This window comes from Zootoca vivipara, chromosome 4 (genome assembly GCF_965207765.1).
Source record: "Zootoca vivipara chromosome 4, rZooViv2.hap1.1, whole genome shotgun sequence".
Taxonomy (NCBI): domain Eukaryota; kingdom Metazoa; phylum Chordata; class Lepidosauria; order Squamata; family Lacertidae; genus Zootoca; species Zootoca vivipara.
This window is the reverse complement of record NC_142587.1, coordinates 79,039,754-79,061,931: the sequence shown is the minus strand read 5'-3', so window position 1 is coordinate 79,061,931 and position 22,178 is coordinate 79,039,754. Positions and strand designations below refer to the sequence as shown.

The following is a 22,178-nucleotide window of genomic DNA, read 5'->3' as shown; positions in this document are numbered from 1 at the left end:
ATTATAACATTCATGACTTTGCCGCATCCCAAGCTAGGATTTTTTTTTAAAAAAAACAAATTAGCATAGCACATGATTTATGTTTTCTTTTTTAAAAAATTAAGACCGGAATACATTTGTTAATTTCAGAATTTTTATTTTATTTTATTTAGTTAAACAATTTATATTTAGCTTAACTACAATAGCCTCTAAGTAGTCCCACGGACTGCAAGAAGATCAAACCTCTCCATTCTGAAGGAAATCAGCCCTGAGTGCTCACTGGAAGGACAGATCGTGAAGCTGAGGCTCCAATACTTTGGCCACCTCATGGGAAGAGAAGACTCCCTGGAAAAGACCCTGATGTTGGGAAAGATGGAGGGCACAAGGAGAAGGGGACGACAGAGGACGAGATGGTTGGACAGTGTTCTCGAAGCTACGAACATGAGTCTGACCAAACTGCGGGAGGCAGTGGAAGACAGGAGTGCCTGGCGTGCTATGGTCCATGGGGTCACGAAGAGTCGGACACGGCTAAACGACTAAACAACAACAACAGCAACAAGCTTATAAAGGTACAACAATATGTTTGGGGTTTGTGTGTGTGTGAGACTATATGGTACATACTACTTAGAGGCAGTGTGATGTGGCAGTTAGAGTGCAGGATTAGGACATCTGTGGGATGTCCCTGGGCTGACATTTTCCTTACCACTTGGAATGAGGACTGAAAGAAAATTTCGCACACCAAATGTCAGTTTGGCAAGGTCTCCTGCTGTGTCTCTCTGGTAGCATCCGGAGTTGAAAAGAATGAAAACAATTGAATCAAGAAAATACAAAAATACGCATTTCTGAGAGCAAATTCTACTTAGGAGATTCTGCTTCAGAATATCTCACTTCTACCCAAATTGGTTCTGCTCTCATTGGAAAGCAAACAAGACACGTTTATTTTTCCAGCGTTCTGCAAAAATACCCAGCTACAAAAAAATGAGCTTACAGCTCCACCTCGTGTTTGTAATTGGAAAACCAAACGCAGAGTACCCTAGTGGCAGTGGTTTACTAATTGGATGGCACCTTATCACCAGAGGTGTGATTCAGCCAGCCCTGATGCTTTAGAGGTGAGTTGTGCTTGAGTCTCTGCTGCTGCTGCCCCAACTTGGAGAAGAAGATGGGTTAAAGCAGGGCTGGGGAACCTTAGTGGCTAAAATTGCCACCACCCTTAATCATTGGCCATGCTGGACCAATGGGGGGGAAGTCCTTCTTTGTGCACTGCAGTGTTAAACTATGGAACTCACTCCCACAGGATAAATGGATGGCCACAGAGCTGGATGGCTTTACAAAAGGATTAGACAAATTCAATGAGAGGGCTATCAATAGTTACTAGCCATGTTGGCTGTAGTAACAATTCTGAATACCATTTATTGGAAACCACATGAGTGGAGAGGGCTCTTGTGCTCTGATCTTGCATGCTGGTTTCCCACAGGCCACTGTGAGAACAGGAGGCTGGACTAGATGCACATTGGCCTGATCCAGCATGTTCTTAATGCAGTCGGTCCCCAATCCTTGGGCTAAGGAGACCTTTTGAAATGATGGAGTTTGCCATCTCTAGGACCATCTCTGGACTTAGTACATGCACAGGTAAAGGTAAAGGGACCCCTGACCATTAGGTCCAGTTGCGGATGACTCTGGGGTTGCAACGCTCATCTCAGTTTATTGGCCGAGGGAGCCAGCATACAGCTTCCAGGTCATGTGGCCAGCATGACAAAGCCGCTTCTGGCGAACCAGAGCAGCGCATGAAATGCCGTTTACCTTTCCGCTGGAGCGGTACCTATTTATCTACTTGCACTTTGATGTGCTTTCACGTCAAACTAGGTTGGCAGGAGCTGGGACCGAGCAATGGGAGGTCACCCCGTCGCGGGGATTCGAACTGTCGACCTTCTGATCGGCAAGCCCTAGGCTTTGTGGTTTAACCCACAGCGCCACCCACGTCCCACAGTACATGCACAAGCAAGCCACAAATGTCTCGATCTCTTCCAGTGAGCCCTAGGGTTTTCCATTCCTCCATTTCCCCAAAGAAGTGAATTGCATTGAGAAATAACACAGCACACTGGGAAAAAAACCTGCATCTCTTTTTTTGGAAATTATTTTTATTTGATTTTACAAGTATAAAATAATAATACAACCATCCACATCCACATTTACAGATTCCTCCAAATCTCTGGACTTCCCACCTCCTCTCCATGGGTCCTATTATTAGACCTTTTCAACTGCATCCTTTCCCGCAATCTATATTTCATATTACTCCATTGTCTCCATAGTACTTGGTACATTACAAGTGTTATTGTAATCCTGCTAATGTTTTCATCTGCTTACAGTGGTCTCCAAGATAAATTATATAAAAATTCCCATTCTTTGTTGCTGAAATGGCAAAACTGACAGAAAGCTCAGGAACCAAGAAGACCAAAACAAAACAAAAAGACGACATCTTTATTTCAAATATATATCAAGTATCTATATCAATATTTCAGCAGACATTTCATTCAGTAGCGGCAAGCATGGCTATCTGATGATTAAACAGCACATTTTAAAGGACATTTCTCTATTAAAAACTGGATACTGCCTTTCCAGACAAGGTGTGCAATAAAACAAGACAATGCACAAAATAGAAAAATGAAATAATAATTAATAGTCAGGGCAGTGCTAGCATGAAGCAGCAGGAGCATATCTAGAATCATAGAATCATAGAGTTGGAAGAGACCACAAGGGTCATCCAGTCCAACCCCCTGCCAAGCAGGAAACACCATCAAAGCATTCTTGACATATGCCTGTCAAGCCTCTGCTTAAAGACCTCCAAAGAAGGAGACTCCACCACACTCCTTGGTAGCAAATTCCACTGCCGAACAGCTCTTACTGTCAGGAAGTTCTTCCTAATGTTTAGGTGGAATCTTCTTTCTTGTAGTTTGAATCCATTGCTCCGTGTCCACTTCTCTGGAGCAGCAGAAAATAACCTTTCTCCCTCCTCCATATGACATCCTTTCATATATTTGAACATGGCTATCATATCACCCCTTAACCTTCTCTTCTCCAGGCTAAACATACCCAGCTCCCTAAGCCGTTCCTAATAAGGCATCGTTTCCAGGCCTTTGGCCATTTTGGTTGCCCTCCTCTGGACACGTTCCAGTTTGTCAGTATCCTTCTTGAACTGTGGTGCCCAGAACTGGACACAGTACTCCAGGTGAGGTCTGACCAGAGCAGAATACAGTGGTACTATTACTTCCCTTGATCTAGATGCTATATATCTAAAAACCGAATATTATCTACAAAGCTACAGAATGTCAAAAAATTAAAACACATCAAAATAAAATTACTAAGTCAAAATAAGGATAGAAAAATCCTGAAGAGCTTTTAAAGTCAGATATTGGGAACCAGCAGCCCTCCATATGTTGCTGGACTACAACTCCCATCATCCTAGCTGTGCTTTAAGGTTTGCAGGGGTCAGCAAACTTTTTCAGCAGGGGGCCGGTCCACTGTCCCTCAGACCTTGTGGGGGCCCGGACTATATTTTTTTGGGGGGGGGGAATGAACTAATTCCTATGCCCCACAAATAACCCAGAGGCACTTTAAATAAAAGCACACATTCTACTCATGTAAAAACACCAGGCAGGCCCCACAAATAACTCAGAGGTGCATTTTAAATAAAAGAACACATTCTACTCATGTAAAAACACGCTGATTCCCGGACCATGCGCGGGCCGGATTTAGAAGGCAATTGGGCCAGATCCGGCCCCCAGGCCTTAGTTTGCCTACCCATGATTTTAAATCTCTGAGAGGATATCTCAGAGGGGAAAGAGGCGGGGCTGGCCCAATACATTTTGGCATGTGAGGTGGACCCCAAAATGATGCGTCCTCCCCACCAGGGAAGAAGGAGAAAGGGAAGCTGTACATCAGGAACAAGGGGGGAAGTTCAACAACAGGACCTGCTGTCCCTGTGGATTCTGCCGCCTGAGGCAGTGACCTCAGCTTGCCACGTGGGTGGGCCAGCCCTAGCAATAGGATACAGCTAATCTCCCTCTCCATGGGTAAGAGAGGGAGCCCACCTTCCTCTGCTGGTGCTTTGATGACACAGTTGAGGAAGCATGCTGGGGGCAGAGCTTGGGCAGCTTGGGACCCACTGGATTCAGAGTCCCCTCGTTCTCCTGGCATGGCCTCAGAATGGCAACGAAACCATACCAGTGCTGGCTTGGAGAATTTCCGTCTGATGAGAACCAGAACTACCCAGGGGGAAACTGTCAACCCACCGTCCCAGCTTCCGCCGTGGTTTGCACAATCTTGGCCGGGCTTAGATATGGCAGCTCCTCTGTCCTAGATTTTCCATTTCCTAAGATGGTATCAAGGGCGTACCCACCACGGGGCAAGTTAGGGCAGCTGCCCTACTCTAGAAGCCAGCTGCCCCCCCACAAGGGCGTACCCACCGCGGGGCAAGTGGGGGCCGCAGGCTGCCCCTCCCTAGAAGCAGGGCTGGTGGGCAGAGGCAGAGCACAGCCCGGCGGAGCGCGAGTTCGCCATTCCCGCCGCGCCGCACCCTCCCTCCAGCTCCCCGGCGCGCCCTCAGGCAAGGCCAAGCACGGCAGGGAACCAGGGAGCGTGGCGCGGTGGGCGGGAATGCCGAACTCGCGCTCCGCTGGGCTCCGCCTCCGCCCACCAGCCCTGCTTCTAGGGAGGGGCACAGCCCGGCGGAGCGCGAGTTCGCCGTTCCCGCCACGCTGCGCCCTCCCTCCAGCTCCCCGTCGCGCCCTCAGGCAAGGCCAAGCGCGGCGGGTGGGAACGCCAAACTCGCGCTCCGCTGGGCTGGGCTGGGCTGGGTTCTGTCTCCGCCCACCAGCCCGGCGCCTCTGAGTGCACTTTCCCCGCCCACTTTGTGGCCCCTCCCCTTCCGTGCCTTGGCCCCTCCCCTTGCCCCCCCTAGTTTTGATCCTGGGTACGCCCATGGATGGTATAATTGTTCTGACCTTGTAACCTGGGTGTAAGCAACACTGATGAGAATTGAATTTCATTTTCTCTTTCCTTCATCCTGCCAAGCCACACAAAGTCTATGAAGAAAGCCTTCGCCTCATCTTGATCACATGAAATTCAAAAGCCCCAACGATGGTAATAAGGTGAAGACCTTACAGAGGAAGCCCCTGCTCACAAAAAGGGGGTGGAGAGCCCGTGGCACTCACCCCAAAATCCAAATAACTTCCAACTCTCTACTTCTGCTTTAAGCACAACCAAAAATACAATGGGAATGTTTGACTTCAGTTACATTTGTGAAAGGAAAGAGTTTCATTTCCTAACCACAGCCCCTGGAGGCTGCAGACACACCAGGTTCAAAACAATGCTTGTGAAAAGTGTGCTCTCACTTTTGACCCAGATTCCTGAAAAGGGAGGAAAATTTCATTTCAAAAGGAAAAGTTGGATCATGGAAATGAGCACGAGAAATTCAGGGGCAAGGAGCAGCAAATCTGGCCTCTTTAGCGAAGGCAACAAACAAACAAACCTCTCTTTCAATACATTCAGCTTATATGGCTTTTTATATAAAATAATGCATCAGTCTTATTTCTCCCTTGCAGCATCTGTATCCAGAGTAGGGATGGTGAATTGAAGTGGTTCAGCTTCTCTTTTCCCATGTGAACTGGGATATGTGGCTTTGGACTCGATACGTGTTCAGAAATCTCACTCTTCCCAGTTGGACATGCCTATAATTTAGGACGGGAACATAAGAGGTAGCAAATAATGAATTGCCATTATTATTATTATTAGCAGTAGACAGTAACAGAAATAGTAGCTGTAATTACAAATCCACAATACTTTCTGGTATGCATGGTGGTTTACAAATCCCATTTAGTTTACTGAGATGTAGGTAAAATAGTACAAGCAACAAAGAGGAGTTAATCTCATGCCTGAAGAGAATGCTGGTCTGCTCAGGCTGGCTCCACCCCCAATATCTCTGTCCCTTCCGGGTCCTCCCTTGAACTTCCTGTGTGGGATTCCAGTTGTGTTTGGCTGAAGAGGGCTGGTACAAGGATGGCAAACCCTTTTCAGCCTGAGAGCCACGTTCCCTCCTAGACCGCCTTCTGGGGGGCCACATACCAGTGGTGGTTGGAGCCAGAGGTAAAAAGTGGGCGGAGCAACAAATGTGACTCTTACCATTGTTCTATGTCAGGCACCCCCAAACTAGGCCCTCCAGCTCTTTTGGGACTACAATTCCCATCATCCCTGACCACTGGTCCTGTTAGCTAGGGATGATGGGAGTTGTAGTCCCAAAACAGCTGGAGGGCCGAGTTTGGGGATGCCTGTTCTATAGGCTATGTTCCCATCACAGAAAAGCCAGCAGTTTCTAGACCCTCCATGGTGGAAGCAGATCCGTGCGGGCGTATGTGAAAACCTCATCCTGCCCTCAGCCAAACCCCATCGGCCTTTCTCACCAGTCGGTGGGTGAGACTCCACCACTGGCTCAGACTCCACCTGCTCCTGGTCTCTCTGCTTCCGTACCTCCAGTGCCACTGGATAGCAGCAGTGGAGGACTCTGGACTCCCACATTTCAGTGGCGCCCTGTGAGACACTAAAATTTGCCGCCGCCCCCCTCTCACGCTCCATTCTACAGCAGTGTTGTGGTGCTTTCTGCAGCACAGCACCCAGTGTAGCTGAACTGGTCGCACTACCTTAGAACCACCTCTGACACCAGACACCACAGACCCTCCGTCTCTGTAAGCAGACAAGCGAGAGGCACAACCATAGGCAGAAACACTCAAAAGTAGGGCGTTGAGCAGTTGGGTGAGTGAGGTGGAGGCATGGCCAAAGAGAGGCCTGGAGGCCAAACAAGGATGTGAGGTTTCACTGGAGTCTCACATTTCTGCAGTGCTCTCCTGAAAACACTCAATAATATATTTTCCAAAAATGCTGCACTCTCTCTCTCTCTCTCAACAGCTGAGAAGAACGCCAGAATCATGATGACATTCTGGAGATCTCCCTGGGGGAAAACAAAAGACGGTTCTTTCTGAAGATTAGAGCGAGCAGCTGGGGACATCATTCACAGTCCTTTGCCATGGGTGCTATTAATAGGTTTTAAACCACCACCCCCTTAAAAAAATGCAAAAGGGGAAAAAAAGAGAAGAAAAATGTTCTTGTTTGCAAATCTTACTTACTGCTCCTTCTGCCTCAGCCAGCTGGCAGGCCAGGAGGGAAAGCAGCTGTGAAAAGGATGGTCTTTTTTTGGAGTCCAGAGCCCAGCAGGAACACAGCATTAAATATCTGCAAAGACAACAACAAAACCAGAGGGGGGGTGGTGGTGGTATGAAATGTTTTCCCAAAGCATTTTTTATGGGAAAGCCAGGCAATTGGGATATGAATGTGTCCCATAATACAAGTACGCCTGGGCTTTTAAAAGATCCTAGGATCAAAAGAACTTCACCTGCAGCCCAGACTCAAGGCACTTCGTTAAGACAACACCCCAAAGCATGAAAACTGTTAAGTTAATGTGCCTGCTTTAACATCTCCACCATGTTATCAATTAACTTGTTTGGCCATCTCATATACAGTATTTGAGAATCTCATGGCACCCATCGGAAGCAATGTTCTCAAGTAGATCTTGCAAACATTTATGTGGTTTCAGTCCCACACCCATTATCCAAAACACTCCCAAACTGGATATGTTGGTTTAAGTTCTAAGCAGCTCTCCACCATGGCTGGGGACAGGAGCAAGGGGCAATTCACAAGGGGCAATTCAATAAGGTGAAATGATGTCTGCACAGCATTATCAGTGCATGTATACCAATGGTACAAACAGGGAAAGCAGATTGGTGTGTGTGTGTGTCCCAGAATGTGTAACACAGGTCAGTTTTTATTATTATTCTTCTGTTCCCTTAACTTGCATATCCAGCACTTATGCCTACTTAATAGTTTCTAACAGTAGCCAGTATGTAGAACTAGTGAGATGATCATAGATACTGGTAGTCCTGAAGAACAATAAATTGGAAGCACGGGGAAGGTAGGAAGGGGGAAATGTACCATGGCATCCCTAAATAGTGCCTGGGCAGAATCCTGCCCCTTCCCAGCCCTCATTATTCATACCCCATGCTTACATTTCTTCTGTAGCATAAAACGGACAGTCCATTTTAAATCCACTTTGAATTAGCTTGTAGAAGTTTGCATCCACTTGTATTCCAGGGTAAGGATTGACACCTAAAACAGAAAGATGCGAGAAGTGAAGAGTGATAAAGTGGATGTTGAAAAACAGGCTTGTCACACCCTTCTTCGCACAATTCATGACTGCATATACACAGTACATTTATCATCATCAAACCTTTTATTGGCATTACATACAAACATGCATACAACAGGGGGCGACAGAGGACGAGATGGTTGGACAGTGTTCTCGAAGCTATGAACATGAGTTTGACCAAACTGCGGGAGGCAGTGCAAGACAGGAGTGCCTGGCAGGCTCTGGTCCATGGGGTCACGAAGAGTCGGACACGACTAAACGACTAAACAACAACAACAAACATCCATAACAAATCAATACAGAATTCTGGGGTTTGCCCCTCCTAGAGCTATAATTCCTAATGCCCCAACAAACTATAGTTCCCAGTATTATTTGGAGGAAAGTCATGTGCTTTAAATTATGGTGTAATAATAATAATAATAATAATAATAATAATAATAATCCCCAGCCAGGATGTAACCTAATGCACCCACATCACTGAGTTCATTTCTCCATATTTCCACATCAGTTTTGTTATTTACGTTTCCAGTATGTTTCCGAGCACAATTCAAAGTGTTGGTGCTGACCTTTAAAGCCCTAAACAGCCTCGGTCCAGTATACCTGAAGGAGCGTCTCCACCCCCATTGTTCTGCTCGGACACTGAGGTCCAGCACCGAGGGCCTTCTGGCGGTTCCCTCACTGCGAGAACTGAGGTTACAGGGAACCAGGCAGAGGGCCTTCTCGGTAGTGGCACCCGCCCTGTGGAACGCCCTCCCACCAGATGTTAAAGAGATAAACAACTACCAGACTTTTAGGAGACAAAAAGGGAAGCTTTTAATGTTTAATAGATTATTGTATTTTATTGTCTGTTGGAAACCACCCAGAGTGGCTGGGGAAACCCAGCTAGATGGGCAAGGTATAAATAAAAAAAATATTATTATCATTATCATCATCATCATCATTATTATTTAAAAACAACAACTCAAGAAGATTAATCAACATATTAGTGTCAATTTCTCCCAATGTACACATTTTTGTATCCAATTTCCCCTAACACACACATTTTTGGAAAGCATACTTCCCCTAATATAACGTGTTCTGTAAGTTATTTTCCTCCACACTTTAACCTAGTAGAGTGATTCCCAAACCTCCCCACCCTCCGACGACCACTTGAACACTGCTGAGGCTTGGGGGGGGGGACTTAATGATTTTTCTGCCTATTATAACAATTGTAATGCATGGTGCTGGATGCTATACAATTTTTAATTGGAGTTTTCTTGCTTTTACTTCATATGTTGTATTTTATTGAATTCCAATTCAAATTGTAATACAATAAAATGCAACGTAAGAAATAAGAGAAGCAATAAAAATACAATTAAAATTCCACACGCACCGTTAATACAGTGGATGTTCCATTTCCAGTCTTCAACCCCAAACTCACAGATGTGCTGTGGACGGCTTGAATGAAGCTTGTGGACCACTGTCTGTAAACCCCCACCTTAATATATGCATTTCTGAAAACACTACCTGGCTAGGAAATTTCAGAGAATTTTGAAGGATGGCTGTTTTTGCATATTGTTTTGGAATGCGCCCACGAGGCAAGTCCACATTTATGGTAATGCAAACTGAACCAAATTTTTATGCCACCCCTTGTTTCTGGGCCCTCCTTAATGCTGAAATAGGCAACATAATCCAGAACATACCAAGAGAGAATATTTCCCACAGTAAGATTCCGTAAGACCAGACATCACTCTTAATAGTATAAATCCCTTGAAACAAGCTTTCAGGAGACATCCACTTCACAGGTAAACAAGCCTGTAGGAAGAGGAAAGGGGAAAAATCATTTCTGCACTAAAACTTCCACACATCAGAGGAAAAAGAAGAAGAAATACTGTGCAAAGTGTAGCAATTCGTATGCATGGACTTCATTTTCAGAGGAATATCTGCTTGGGAACAGGGTAGTTGTGGCCTTTGAGGCAGAACATGCAAAGCATAATGGAACTAGAGTAGGAACTAGGATTTTCACATGATGCTGCTGAAGCTGCTCTTGTTTGCGTGTTCAGACCTTTAAACCTCCCCCTTAAATAAATTCAGACAAGACTCAAATTTTGGTTTGGTTTTTGGCAGAATTTAGGCCACAACTTTATTGATTACAGGAAGTGAGTGGTTGCATAGGCTCTGGTTAGAATAGCTCCCTGCACCGTTGCAGGTAGCGCTGACCCAGGGTTCCAGCATAGGTCAGCCTAGGGTGAACACCCAGATAGGCGGAAAGCCAGGAACAGGATATGTCCACCACCCGGATGTCCCCCTGACTCAGGCATGGGCACAACCCCCTCACAAGGTTGACCAAACCATTGAGTCCCTGGATTCCTTTAATGGAATACCCTTCACATAGGGATGACTAGAGCGTTCCCCCATCCCTATCACCTGAACCAGAGCCTATCCGCAACCTTACAAGTTGTGACGATTTGCTACGCGGCAGGCAAAACCCAAATGGCACCAGCCAATCAGCCAAGTGGGGGAAAGTCCTACCGTGCCCCTGTTCCAACGACAGATGACACACGACGGCATAGCAAGGTCAATCACAAAAACCCTCAAAATAGGGAGAGGTGGGCGCACCAAAAGAGGAAGTTCCGGGTCACGTGCATGGGCATATATATGCATGGGCATATATAGGTCCCTTGATACGTTTAGCCTGCGTCCCATTGGCCCGATTAAACCCTGCATCAAGGGACCTACCAACTGGGTGTTGTGGTTATCCAATCTTACCCACCCACAACACAGGGTCTGGTTGCCAGGTCTCACCACAACACGTGCCCTCTATAAGGGAGGACCCGATTTGTAACACCTAAAAAACAGATAACCAGGGCTGCTTCAGACTTGATCAGTTCCCTATATGAAAAGTTTCTCAAGCATGTCTTCCCACTGTGTGTGAACACACAGAGAAATATCTTTGGGGTGTGTGTGTGTGGGTGTGTGACGAGCTACACTGAGGATTTCCTGCAAGGAAGCACTTTCTGTGTGAAGGTGCCCTCAGACAGATGGCTTTATGCAGCCTCCAGGTTCAAAGACATCATGCTACTCTACTGAATATAAGCTGCTGTTGGACAAGGACAGGAGAAGAAGGCAATTGCCTTCCTGTCCTGCTTGCAGGCTTTCTGGAAGCATCTGCAGCAAACAGGAAATGGGATTTATAGGCAATTAGTGTAATCCAGCAGGGGTCCCTTTCATGAGGAAGTTAGGAAGAAAGCAGACATGTGTGTTCTAGCAAACCCAGCAAGGGAATCTGTACCTACAAAGAGGCTTTGGCGCACAGAACACCATTAGCATAAAGCTATGAAAAGAGTCTGCCAAAAGCATCTACTTACGTTCCCTCGGACCACATAGTTTGAATCATTCTCTATGTCCCTCGCAAGTCCAAAGTCGCAGATTTTTGCCACTTTCCCGTGAGTGACTAGAATATTCCTGGCAGCGAGATCCCTGTGAACACACTGTCAAGGGAGAATGGTGTGAGTTTGCTTCACGCCCTGTTTCACAACAGCCGAAGAACAACACTTAAGTCCCTGATTGTTTCCAAGCCAACACCTTTCGCAGCTAAAATAATATGCCAAAAAAGGGACACTTGGAGGGTTTGTAAGCATGTGCTTATTTTGCTTAATGGTTTGTCCAGCCCTGCCCATGGCCTAGGATGATGGGATGTAGAATCAGATAACACCTGGAGGGCCCTATCCCCGGTGTAGACTACATTGAACTAGATAGACCAATGGTCTGGCTTGGTGCAAAGGAGCTTTTTCTGCTCCAATGTTCTCATCTGGAGGGCCCCCATTTCCCTGTTCATGGTCTATGCGGTGCTTCCCCTCTCCAGCACTTGGAGGGCACACATCCTCTTTTTTAAAGCAACAACAACCAAAAGTGGGTGAGCCTACAAGCAATAAATCTTAGAAAGAAGGAACTGAAAGATAATGCCAATCAGTTCACTGAAAGTTTTATGTGCTGGAGGGAAACTGTACGAAATACAGTAATACCAATAGTCACATTTCACTTGATGGAAGTTCACAAGGTTTGCACGAGTATTTTCAAAGGGAGATTGCTGGCTGACCCTCCAAAAAGATGAGCAATGCACCATTTATCTCCCACATGCTCTTTTGAGGGTGACGCTGTCCGGGCAAGCACACCTGCCACACTCTGCTCATCCTGGAGGGCATTATCCCCCTTGTTTTGCATAAGACTTACATATGCAAAAGGAAGAGTACCTTGACCTGATCCCATGTTAAAGGCAGAAATTAATTTTCCATCCCAATGATATATAAACACTGGGCACCAAAATTCAGAACACAGTCCAAATGGTTTCCATATATAGCATTGCATCATTACTGCAGAATCAAAGATAGCCTTTAATGACTGCCAAATAGATACAACTCCAGCAGAATAATTATTTGTTGCTCCCCTGTTGGGGGCTACAGCTACTGAGCTACAGGAAGGGCCACATAGCTCAGTAGCAGAGCACATATTCTGCATCTCTAGCTACTCCCGCCTGAAACCTTGGAGAGCTGCTGCCAGTTAGTGTACAACAGCACTGAGTTAGACGCATTCCAAGCGATTTCAAGTTTGATTAACTCTTGGAAATTCCACCGAAAGACATCCGTCTTTGCACCCCATAATCCCACAGTCCTTGTGGAGCAAAACCTCTGTGATGGCCAGGAAAGGCTTGCTCTTCTTCCCTTCCTTTTGGAATTACTTTGCCCTTGAGGATTTTTGCTCCCCGATTCTTTGACATGTTTTAGGCAGACAATAACAGAAGGACAGGTAAACACCTCCATCTTTCTTCTCTCTCATTCCATCAACATTCCAACTTTCAACGCTTCCCCCCCTTTCCCTACAAACACTGGGGCATCATCACACAGCTGTTCTTAGTTCACTGGCATCTCACCTCTCCATCTAGACTTCCTGTCCTCCTGTCTCCTTCCGAGACAAGCCTTCAGTTTACAATTTGCCTTTTGTTTTACCTCATTTAGAAAGAAGAGCGCTGGCTTTGGCATTCTTAGTCCCTCTTGGGGAGCTTACTGGGGCATTCTGCTACCTAGACCAAATGTTAGTTAGTCACACTGTGTTCTTGTGTATTTGGTCAAATATGCTAGTTTCTGAGCCAGCTCTGCTGAACTGGCAGCAGCGTTCCTCTGGCAGAGAAGAGCCACAGCAGCAGAGAGAAGAGGTTCCTCTCAATTCCCCTCTAGCCATTTTTGTTCCAGAGAGATACATCATAAGCAAGTGTGGTAACAACAAGAACTAACCCAAAACATTCTGATGCCTGAAGCAAAGGGCAAGAAAGCACCCTTATTCCACGTGAAGAAGCTGATTAGACAGGTGATGGGACAGTAACCTCCTGAGGGCACCAGTCTTCCTTAGACGACATAAGGCAGGCTTTGTGAACTACATGGAACTGTCCTCCAACATCTCGCCAGCATTCCCTGCTTCACAGCATCTGCCACCTGAGGCAAACATCTCATTCTGCCTAATGTTGGGGCTAATCCTAGTATTTACACCCACCCACCAGAAAAACATATTTCTCTCATAAAAGTCAATTTCTAATTAAGTATGGTTTGTTTGTTTTTGTAGTTCTGAGCTGGAACCTCCAGCTGGAGAGGAGAAGAGGATTTGGACCCCTGGGTGCATTTTTGTTCTCTTTATCATCTGAACAACTTTTCACACATCATGCTTACTGATTTTGATTCCAGAAACTCCATTCCTTTGGCAACTTGATATGCGAAGGAGAGAAGGTCTTCAAAAGTCAGCACATTGAGGTCCTCTTCATCATCTATTCCCCTGTTCACATATTTCATTCCTTCTACAAGTGAAAAACAATGGCAAGGGCTTTATTTCTCTAGGGCTTGAGTTTCTGTTACTAGCAGTGTTCACCAAATGACTACATTACTTCAGACCATTTTTTTTTAAAGCCCACAATTACAACCCAAAAGGAGACTTTGATTTCTCACCTTCCTCAGCAAGCAGGGCAATTCTGCACAGTTTAGAGGCCAAATCGAAGTCTTTTTTTACAGATGTGTTTCCAAAGTCATCCTTTGGAATATATGATCCATTTCTTAGTATATTTTCATTTCTGAAAAAGATTTTTTTTAAAAGAAAAAGGGATTGCTATAGTAAAAATGACATCCATAAGAATAAACACAAATAAATAAAATGAACACCAAAAAAATAGAAATTAAAATCTGCGTAAACACATTATTATTTTTTACAAATAAACATTTGGATGGTGGTGTACTTAGAATTTTTCACTTGCAGAATTCATCAGTATAGCATGCGTTCAATTTAAACAGCAGAGTCTTTGAAAGAGGATTTGAGACACTTTCAATTTGATCAGGTGCAATACACAGCAGAAATGAAAGCAGCCAATCTCTTTGTGGCTTTTCCATGCAGATGTGGTTCTCAAACTATATCGTATTAAGTCGCGAATGGAGCTGCAGTGGTCGGGATGAGAAAGCTGCCTTGGCAGCTTCCTTGCATGCCACAGCCCCGCCAAGGAGAGCAGGCGGCACTATTCCCTCCCCCTTTGCTTGGCACACAAGGGCCTCTAACGCATCGCTTTGCCCAAGTCACAACTGACTCAGTGCTCCTTACCTTGAGTTTGTGTACTGTGGGAAATTGTGGTAAAAGCTGAAATTGTGCTGTCGGAAGACGTCAGTCAAGGTCTTGTGGAATCTGTCTCGTTTGCTCCGCAAGTAGTTCAAAAGGTCTCCATAGCAACAGTATTCAAAAATCAAGTAAACTGGTCCTGGAAACAGTTTTTAAAAGCAAGCAAGCAAGCAAGCAAGCAAGCAAACAAACAAACAAACAAACAAACAAGCAAACAAACAAACATCTGTTACTCAGATACCAGATAGCAAACAGTGAAAAAGGAAGTGACTGGGAACAGCCTCTGGAACCACATAACACCAGTCCCACAAAAATCTACATTGGCTCCCAGTAGATTTTCGAGCACCATTCATAGTGCTGGTGTTGAGCTTTCAAGCCCTAAACAGCCTTGGCCCAGTATACCCGAAGGTGCGTCTCCACCCCCCATCGTTCTGCCCGGACACTGAGATCCAGCCCCAAGGGCCTTTTGGCAGTTCCCTCATTGCGAGAAGTTAAGTTACAGGGAACCAGGCAGAGGGCCTTCTCAGTAGTGGCACCCACCCTGTGGATTGCGCTCCCATTAGATGTCAAAGAGCTAAACAACTATATCATTTTTCATAGACTTCTGAAGGCCAACCTGTTAGGGAAGCTATTAATGTTTGATGTTGTTGTTGTTGCTGGTGGTGGTGGTGTTTTTTTTCTGCATTTTGTTGGAAGCTGCCCAGAGTGGCTGGGGCAACCCAGTCAGATGGGTGGGGTATAAGAAATTAATAACTACTACTACTACTCCTCTTGGTAGTTACAGCAGAAAGGCCATTTGGGACATAGGAAGCTGCTGTCTACTAGATCAGACTAAAGGTCTATATAGCCATCTAGCCCAGCAGTGTCTACTCTGACTGGCAGTGGCTCTCCAGGGTCTCAGACAGAGAGAAGTTTATCCCAACACCTGTTGCCTGATCCTCTTAACTGGACATGCCAGAAGTGGAACCTGAAACCTTCTGCAAGCAAAGCAGGTGCTCTGCCACTGAGCTATGGTCTCCCGAGTTCCATCAAAGACTCAGCAGATCCCCTAAATGTGAATTTTCATTCCATTGGACAGGAGCTACAAGCACAACAGGCCAATGCTAATTCTACATTTGGGAACTCAACCCAGGCAAAAAGAGGTCACATTGGAGGGTCTAGCATAAGTAGATGGCTTTGACCACTGGCTGTCCAGCTCCTTACCTGATATGGTACAAGCTCCAAGTAGATTCACAATGTTTTCATGACTGCCAATGCGAGTCATCATCTTGAGTTCAGTCATTAGAGCGTCTTTTTCGGAAGAGCTGTATTTGTCTGTAAATGCGACAGCACCAGAAGTGTAGTTATTATTTGCCTATACTGGGAAGGGCGGTTGAGTCCATGCTTTAGGCTTTAGGATCAGCCTCCTCCAACCTTCAGAGATTTGGACTACAACTCTCATCACCCATCACCACTGACCTTGCTGACTTAAGGTCTGATGGGAGCTGTAGTCCAGCAATGCCTGGAAAGCACCAGGTTGAGGGAAACGGCTTTAGATTCTCAATGTACAATGCTAAATCCTAAACTTAAGACCACTGCGTAGGTCGACTTTAGCTGTAGCAGCAGAGGCAGTAATTTTGTGTGGTAGCAGGTGGAGATCGATCCAATGCATGGAAAGCAGAATGGGCTTCCATTTCCTCCAAGAGCTCAGCCCTATGAGTGGTTACTTGAAAGTGAAGTTAGTGGGGCCAGGGGAGGCTGGTGCCCCCTGGGATTGGTGGAGCAGAAGACCAGAGCAGCCAACAGGAAATGAAGCCAGAACCAATGGCTGGTGAAGTCAGAGGCAACAATAGGCAGAGGCAACCGGAATCTCCTCGCTGATGAGTTCTACAAAGGCAACACTGAGGCTAACGAGGAGGAGTTGACAGCCAGCCAGTGACATTCCCTTGAATGAGACTTTCTTGCTGTTCATAGGAATAAATATAAGGAACATTTCCCAGGAAACGTACTTTAACTGTGTGTACTTTAACTGTGATTTAAATGCATGTGTGTGTGTATGCGTGGGTGTGTATGTATGTGTAGGTGTGGCTGTAATTGTGTTTTTGTTTTGTTTTTATAGGATGGCATTCAGTTCCGTTGTACTATGTACAATGACAATAAAGTATCTATCTATCTATCTATCTATCTATCTATCTATCTATCTATCTATCTATCTATCTATCTATATCATCTATCTATGTTGTGTATGCAGCCTTAATGGTCAGCATAGGTCTGAAAAAACATCCCTGGCTTCTGTGGGACGTGAAGTCAGAGATCCAGGGACTTTTGCCTGATGTTCCACAAATCAAAGCAAAAAACATAATTCACATTTTAATGGTTTCTTTGCTTCAGTGCTGATGTCATCCTCAGAATCAACACCATGTTCTGAAAACAACAAGCAATTTAAACTTTGGACTAGGCAACTCTTCAGATAGAGGACTGTTCTCTGACACATGACAACCTACTCACAACTGTGACACAGCTGCATCACATATAATAGTCCTACAGCAAGGAGAGCGCTAACCAGAAGGGAAGACATGCCACCAGAAACCTTGGATTGCGATAGATCTCTCTCTCAAACAACAAAATGAGTGCGTACAAACTCGTAGGAGAAAAATCAGAGTCTGCAGACTCTGCAGACTTAAAATGCTAATCGCTAGCTATGGATCTACCTCCACTGTCAGAGGCATTTTGCCTCTAGAATACCAGTTGCAGGGAATCATAAAAGGGGAGAGCATTGTTGTGCTTGGGTCTTGCTTTTGGTCTTCTCAGATGCATCTGGTTGACCACTATGAGAACAGGATGCTGCCTTTGGCTGGATCCAGTCTGGCTCTTCCTATGTTCTTAAGCACAGTTAAGCACTCATGCAAGGGCTCACTGCAAGGCAACAGGGTTGGGCATCTTTCAGAGTCCGACTCAAGTGCTTTTCTCTCTGTGCCACCACAGCAAGTTGTCAGAAGAGGGAGCTGTTTGCCAGGGATCTGCTCCGCTTGGGTGTCGCCAATGCAGCTGGGTCAGAAGCAGATCCTGCGGCTTGCTGACTCAGCAGTTGCCAGGCAATGCAAGGCAGGGCACCAACAGGATTTTCACTTGACGTTTCTAAATCCCTAGATTCTGTTTCCTCAGCCTGAGCAATTTGTCTCTGCAGAGTAGATGAAGCTGATGTCAGACCATGTGACCTAATGACCCTTGTCACCTTGCCTCACCTCTTCACTGTTGGGTTGGCCTGGTCTGCCTCGATTGTGCTTCCAGACAAGCACCCCAGACACCGAATTGAAGATAGGCTCCCCCCAAAATCAAGAACAGGTTACAGTCTTTATAGCCAGAGCGTGAAACTTGTGGGCCTCCAGATGAGAGCCAGTGTGGTGTAGTGGTTAGAGTGCTAGGCCAGGACCCGGGAGAGCAGAGTTCAAACCCCCACTCAGCCAGAAAACTCACTGGGTAACCTTGGGCCCGTCACAAACTCTGGGTTGTCGTGACATGGAGGAGGGAACAAGCTTGTTTTCTCCTGCTCTGGAGGCTTGAACCAATGGCTTCAAGTTACAAGAAAGGAGATTCCAACTAAACATACAGAAAAACATTCTGACAGTGAAAATTGTTAGAACAAATTCCCTAGCGAGGTTGTGGACTCTCCTTCCTTGGAGGCTTTTAAGCAGAGGTTGGATGGCAATCTGTCCTGAATGCTTTAGTTGAGATTCCTGCATTGCAGGGGGTTGGACAAGAAGACCCTTGGGGTCCCTTCCAACACTAAAATTCTATGATTCTATGACTCCAGCTCCCATCCTCCCCAGCAAACACAGCCAATAGTCAGTTATAAAGGAGTCCACAGATTCCTCATCCCTGTATTACAATATACATGGATAGGCTACCTTTTAGCATCTTGACTGCAACTTGGACAGACACTCCTGTTTCACTAATTCCATATGCCGTGGCATTCACCACTTTCCCAAAAGCACCGGAACCAAGTTCTTGCCCTACAAGAAAAAGGGAAATGAACATGCCCTCCTCATCTTGCAGTTGGGTGATGTGCTTGCTAATCTTACGATGAGTGCCGCCAAGCTCACCAAATTCCAGATTTTCTCTGGGAAACTCCCACTTGAGCTCATACTCGACCTCGCTGAAATCCACGTAGATGTATTCGTTAGAAGAAGGTCCAACCATCTGTATCATCTGCAGCTGGCTTTTGTATCTCGACTGCTACAGGGGAATGGGAAAAGAGGATCAGTGAAAAGGACATTCAAGGTAACAGAGCAAAGTGGAAAAGACAGACGTCGGTGGTCAGCTGTTACCTTTTTGTAGTTTTGGCAAATTAAGACGCACAACACAGCAATGACCGAAAAGCAGAATCCAGCTGTTGCATATAATGCAACGTTATCGGACAGGGGATGTTCTCCTGCAGTTTGAAGAGAGGTGGGTTGTTAAGCACTCCATTGTATTGTTAAAGATAAAATGACTTTGCACATGTGATGAAACATGGTCTTATCTACAAAAGCTCATGCCACAATAGATGTGTTGGTCTTCAGGGTGCCATAGGACTCATTTCTGAAGTTACAAACTTTTAATATATTTTTACATACCATGGAATTTAGCATGGAACCCATGCTTTGCATTATAACGTGGCTCCCACAGAGCAAATAGAAGGATGTTGGAGTCATTCATAGAAACAAGCTAATAACAACATTAAAACAAACCACCACACAATACCCATAAATGAGACAGATTAAAACCTGTTGTGCTTCCTTTTTTTTGGTGAGCACAGTATTATTCTTTAGAGGTCAGTGTGTTTCCAACTGAACAGTCATTTATATTTAAATTTGAGAGATCCAGCTTTAAGTGAGTCCCACCCACTGCTTCCATGGTATCACTGTGAAGCCTTGGTCTAACCACTATCTTCTAGCCTCAGTTTCCCACTTGTAAAATGCAAACTGTGACTTGTCTTAGTGTTTACCATGAAGGCATAGCACAAAAAGAAGATGGTAGGGAGACAAGATACAACTCAGCAACCCAAAGGTGGTGTTCCCATGGTTCCAGCACTTCATGGAATCAGAGGCAAAGGACTGGGCTCTCGAAATTCAAAGTCAGGTTAGGAAAAATGCAGCTTGTTCAAAGTTCCATGTGGGCAGTTCTCTTTGAGACTCTAAAATCCAGCTGGTGCATATAAGCAATTCTTGCCAATTGCCTGAGAAAGTGCAAACCTCTCCCCTTTTCCACAACATGTCACAGATGTTATTAGACTACAGTTCCCATCATCCATTCACCATTCTGGCTGAAGCTAATGGGAGCTGCAATTTAAAAACATCTGGAGGGCACAACATTGGCTATTCCTCCTTACACAGACTGCCAAAACCATCTTTACTGGCACCTCCGTACAATACCTTTTTCAATTAAGCTTGTTTCACAGTCAAAGCCCACTGAATTGTTGGCACAACACTCTACGTAAAATCTGTCTTCTACTTCCGAGAGATCTAAAGTGCTGTTGACAATCTGGAAACCAAAAGTATTTCCATCATACGTGTTGTTTGATATTCCACCTGTGATTTCTGTGCAACTGTGGGAAGAAGAGAGCCATTTACATTTTTCATTGTTTACCCAAACATCTAGAAAGTCAAGGGCATCATCAGAAGTGTGTGCTGCATGTATCTTAATATTCCTTCAGTAGCTGTGTAGGAATGGAGAAGTTGATCACTTAGCTTTTTCAGCTCACAGATCATTTGTATTTAACAGATGTGTTTAGATAAACATACTATGGTCTGGAACAAGAGTGGGAAACCATATACAATGTCAGGTGTAGCACAGGTAAAGGGGGAACTTGGATGAAAGGGATCTTTGCTGGTGCCGCAAACAGAACTTCTTGCAGAATCTTAAACCACACCACAGCATCTCAGCTGCTTTTAAAAATGCAGCCTCTAACATTCATGGAAAGGGCCATCAACATCTTTATTTACTTTGTTTTCTTGTCAGAACACTGTCTCCAGACCCAAGATGCTGCTGGCCTGCTCTCAGCGGCGCACGAAATCTGAGTTGATGTCTTGTACATTTTTAAAACAGGTTTCCCTGCAAAAGATACAGCAAAACAGCACAGAGCACTTTAGAACAAGAATTCCTGAACTTCATCAGAACAAGACTTCCTATACTTTGAGCCTCCCCATAAATACATGACTTGCAGGACACAGGTGGCGCTGTGGTCTAAACCACCAAGCTTCTTGGGCTTGCCGATCGTAAGGTTGGCAGTTTGAATCTGCACGATGGGGTGAGCTCCCGTTGCTCTGACCCAGCTGGGGGAACCCGGCCAGATGGGCGGGGTATAAATAATAAATTATTATTATTATTATTATTATTATTACTTCTGCCAACCTAGCAGTTCAAAAGCATACCAGCGCAAGTAGATAAATAGGTACCACTGCAGCAGGAAGGTAAACAGCATTTCCATGTGCTCTGGCACTCGTCACCGTGTTCTGTGCACCAGAAGCGGTTTAGTCATGCTGACCACATGACCCAGAAAAGCTGTCTGCGGACAAACGCCGGCTCTCAGCCTGAAAGTGGAGATGAACTCCACACCCCATAGTCGCATTTGACTGGACTTAACCGCCCAGGAGTCCGTTACCTCCCCCCCCAAATAGGTAACTAATATTGACTTTAAATGCACACTTCCTCAAGGCGCTTCCAGGTGCCCTGTTGCTCAGCATTCAGCCTGATCTGCTTGCAGGGAGATTAGATGAAACCGGCTATTTAATAAGCATTTATTCTGATTTGTTAGTGGGAAGGTTAGATTACATTGTGCCACAGTAAGTCTCATCCCACATTTTCCAGTGCATTTCCTCCATCATTTTCCTTAGAGCAAAAAGTCTGACTGGGGATGGAAAATGGGAGTGTCGCACAAAACCTCACAAATCCATTTGAACTGTGTGACTTTAATCCGCTGGCATGGGATTGAATCCCACCCAGAAACAGTGGCAGCCTGGATTTGGCCTCAGAAACAAGCTATGTTTGTTAGAAAGGAGCAGGCTTCTAGGTGTTCTATTCTAGGAGAGGAAATACAAACAAGAAATAAAAATCGGGAGATGGTATTTGTTCTTGTCTCAGTCTTGGGTGCAAACACAGGGCAGAATATTAGGACAAGCGGATTATACCTTCAGTATACCTGAAGGAGCGTCTCCACCTCCATCGCTCTGCCCAGACACTGAGGTCCAGTGCTGAGGGCCTTCTGGTGGTTCCCTCACTGCGAGAAGTCAAGTTACAGGGAACCAGGCATAGGGCCTTCTCGGTAGTGGCACCCGCCCTGTGGAACGCCCTCCCACCAGAT

At 45.5% G+C, this 22,178-nt stretch overlaps 1 protein-coding gene across 1 annotated transcript in view; it reads right to left on the bottom strand.

Annotated features, from left to right (window-relative positions):
• Positions 1 to 4,945: 4,945 nt before the first annotated feature.
• Positions 4,946 to 22,178, bottom strand: part of FLT3 (fms related receptor tyrosine kinase 3) — a 51,079-nt gene continuing 33,846 nt past the window's right edge. The window contains 15 exon segments of the mRNA XM_035116308.3: positions 4,946 to 5,652; positions 5,655 to 5,705; positions 7,155 to 7,260; positions 8,091 to 8,190; positions 9,913 to 10,024; positions 11,578 to 11,700; positions 13,930 to 14,054; positions 14,203 to 14,324; positions 14,843 to 14,996; positions 16,061 to 16,171; positions 18,745 to 18,849; positions 18,940 to 19,072; positions 19,165 to 19,268; positions 20,251 to 20,423; positions 20,821 to 20,929. Coding sequence (XP_034972199.3) covers positions 5,563 to 5,652; positions 5,655 to 5,705; positions 7,155 to 7,260; positions 8,091 to 8,190; positions 9,913 to 10,024; positions 11,578 to 11,700; positions 13,930 to 14,054; positions 14,203 to 14,324; positions 14,843 to 14,996; positions 16,061 to 16,171; positions 18,745 to 18,849; positions 18,940 to 19,072; positions 19,165 to 19,268; positions 20,251 to 20,423; positions 20,821 to 20,929 — 1,718 coding nt within the window. The 3' untranslated portion in view covers positions 4,946 to 5,562.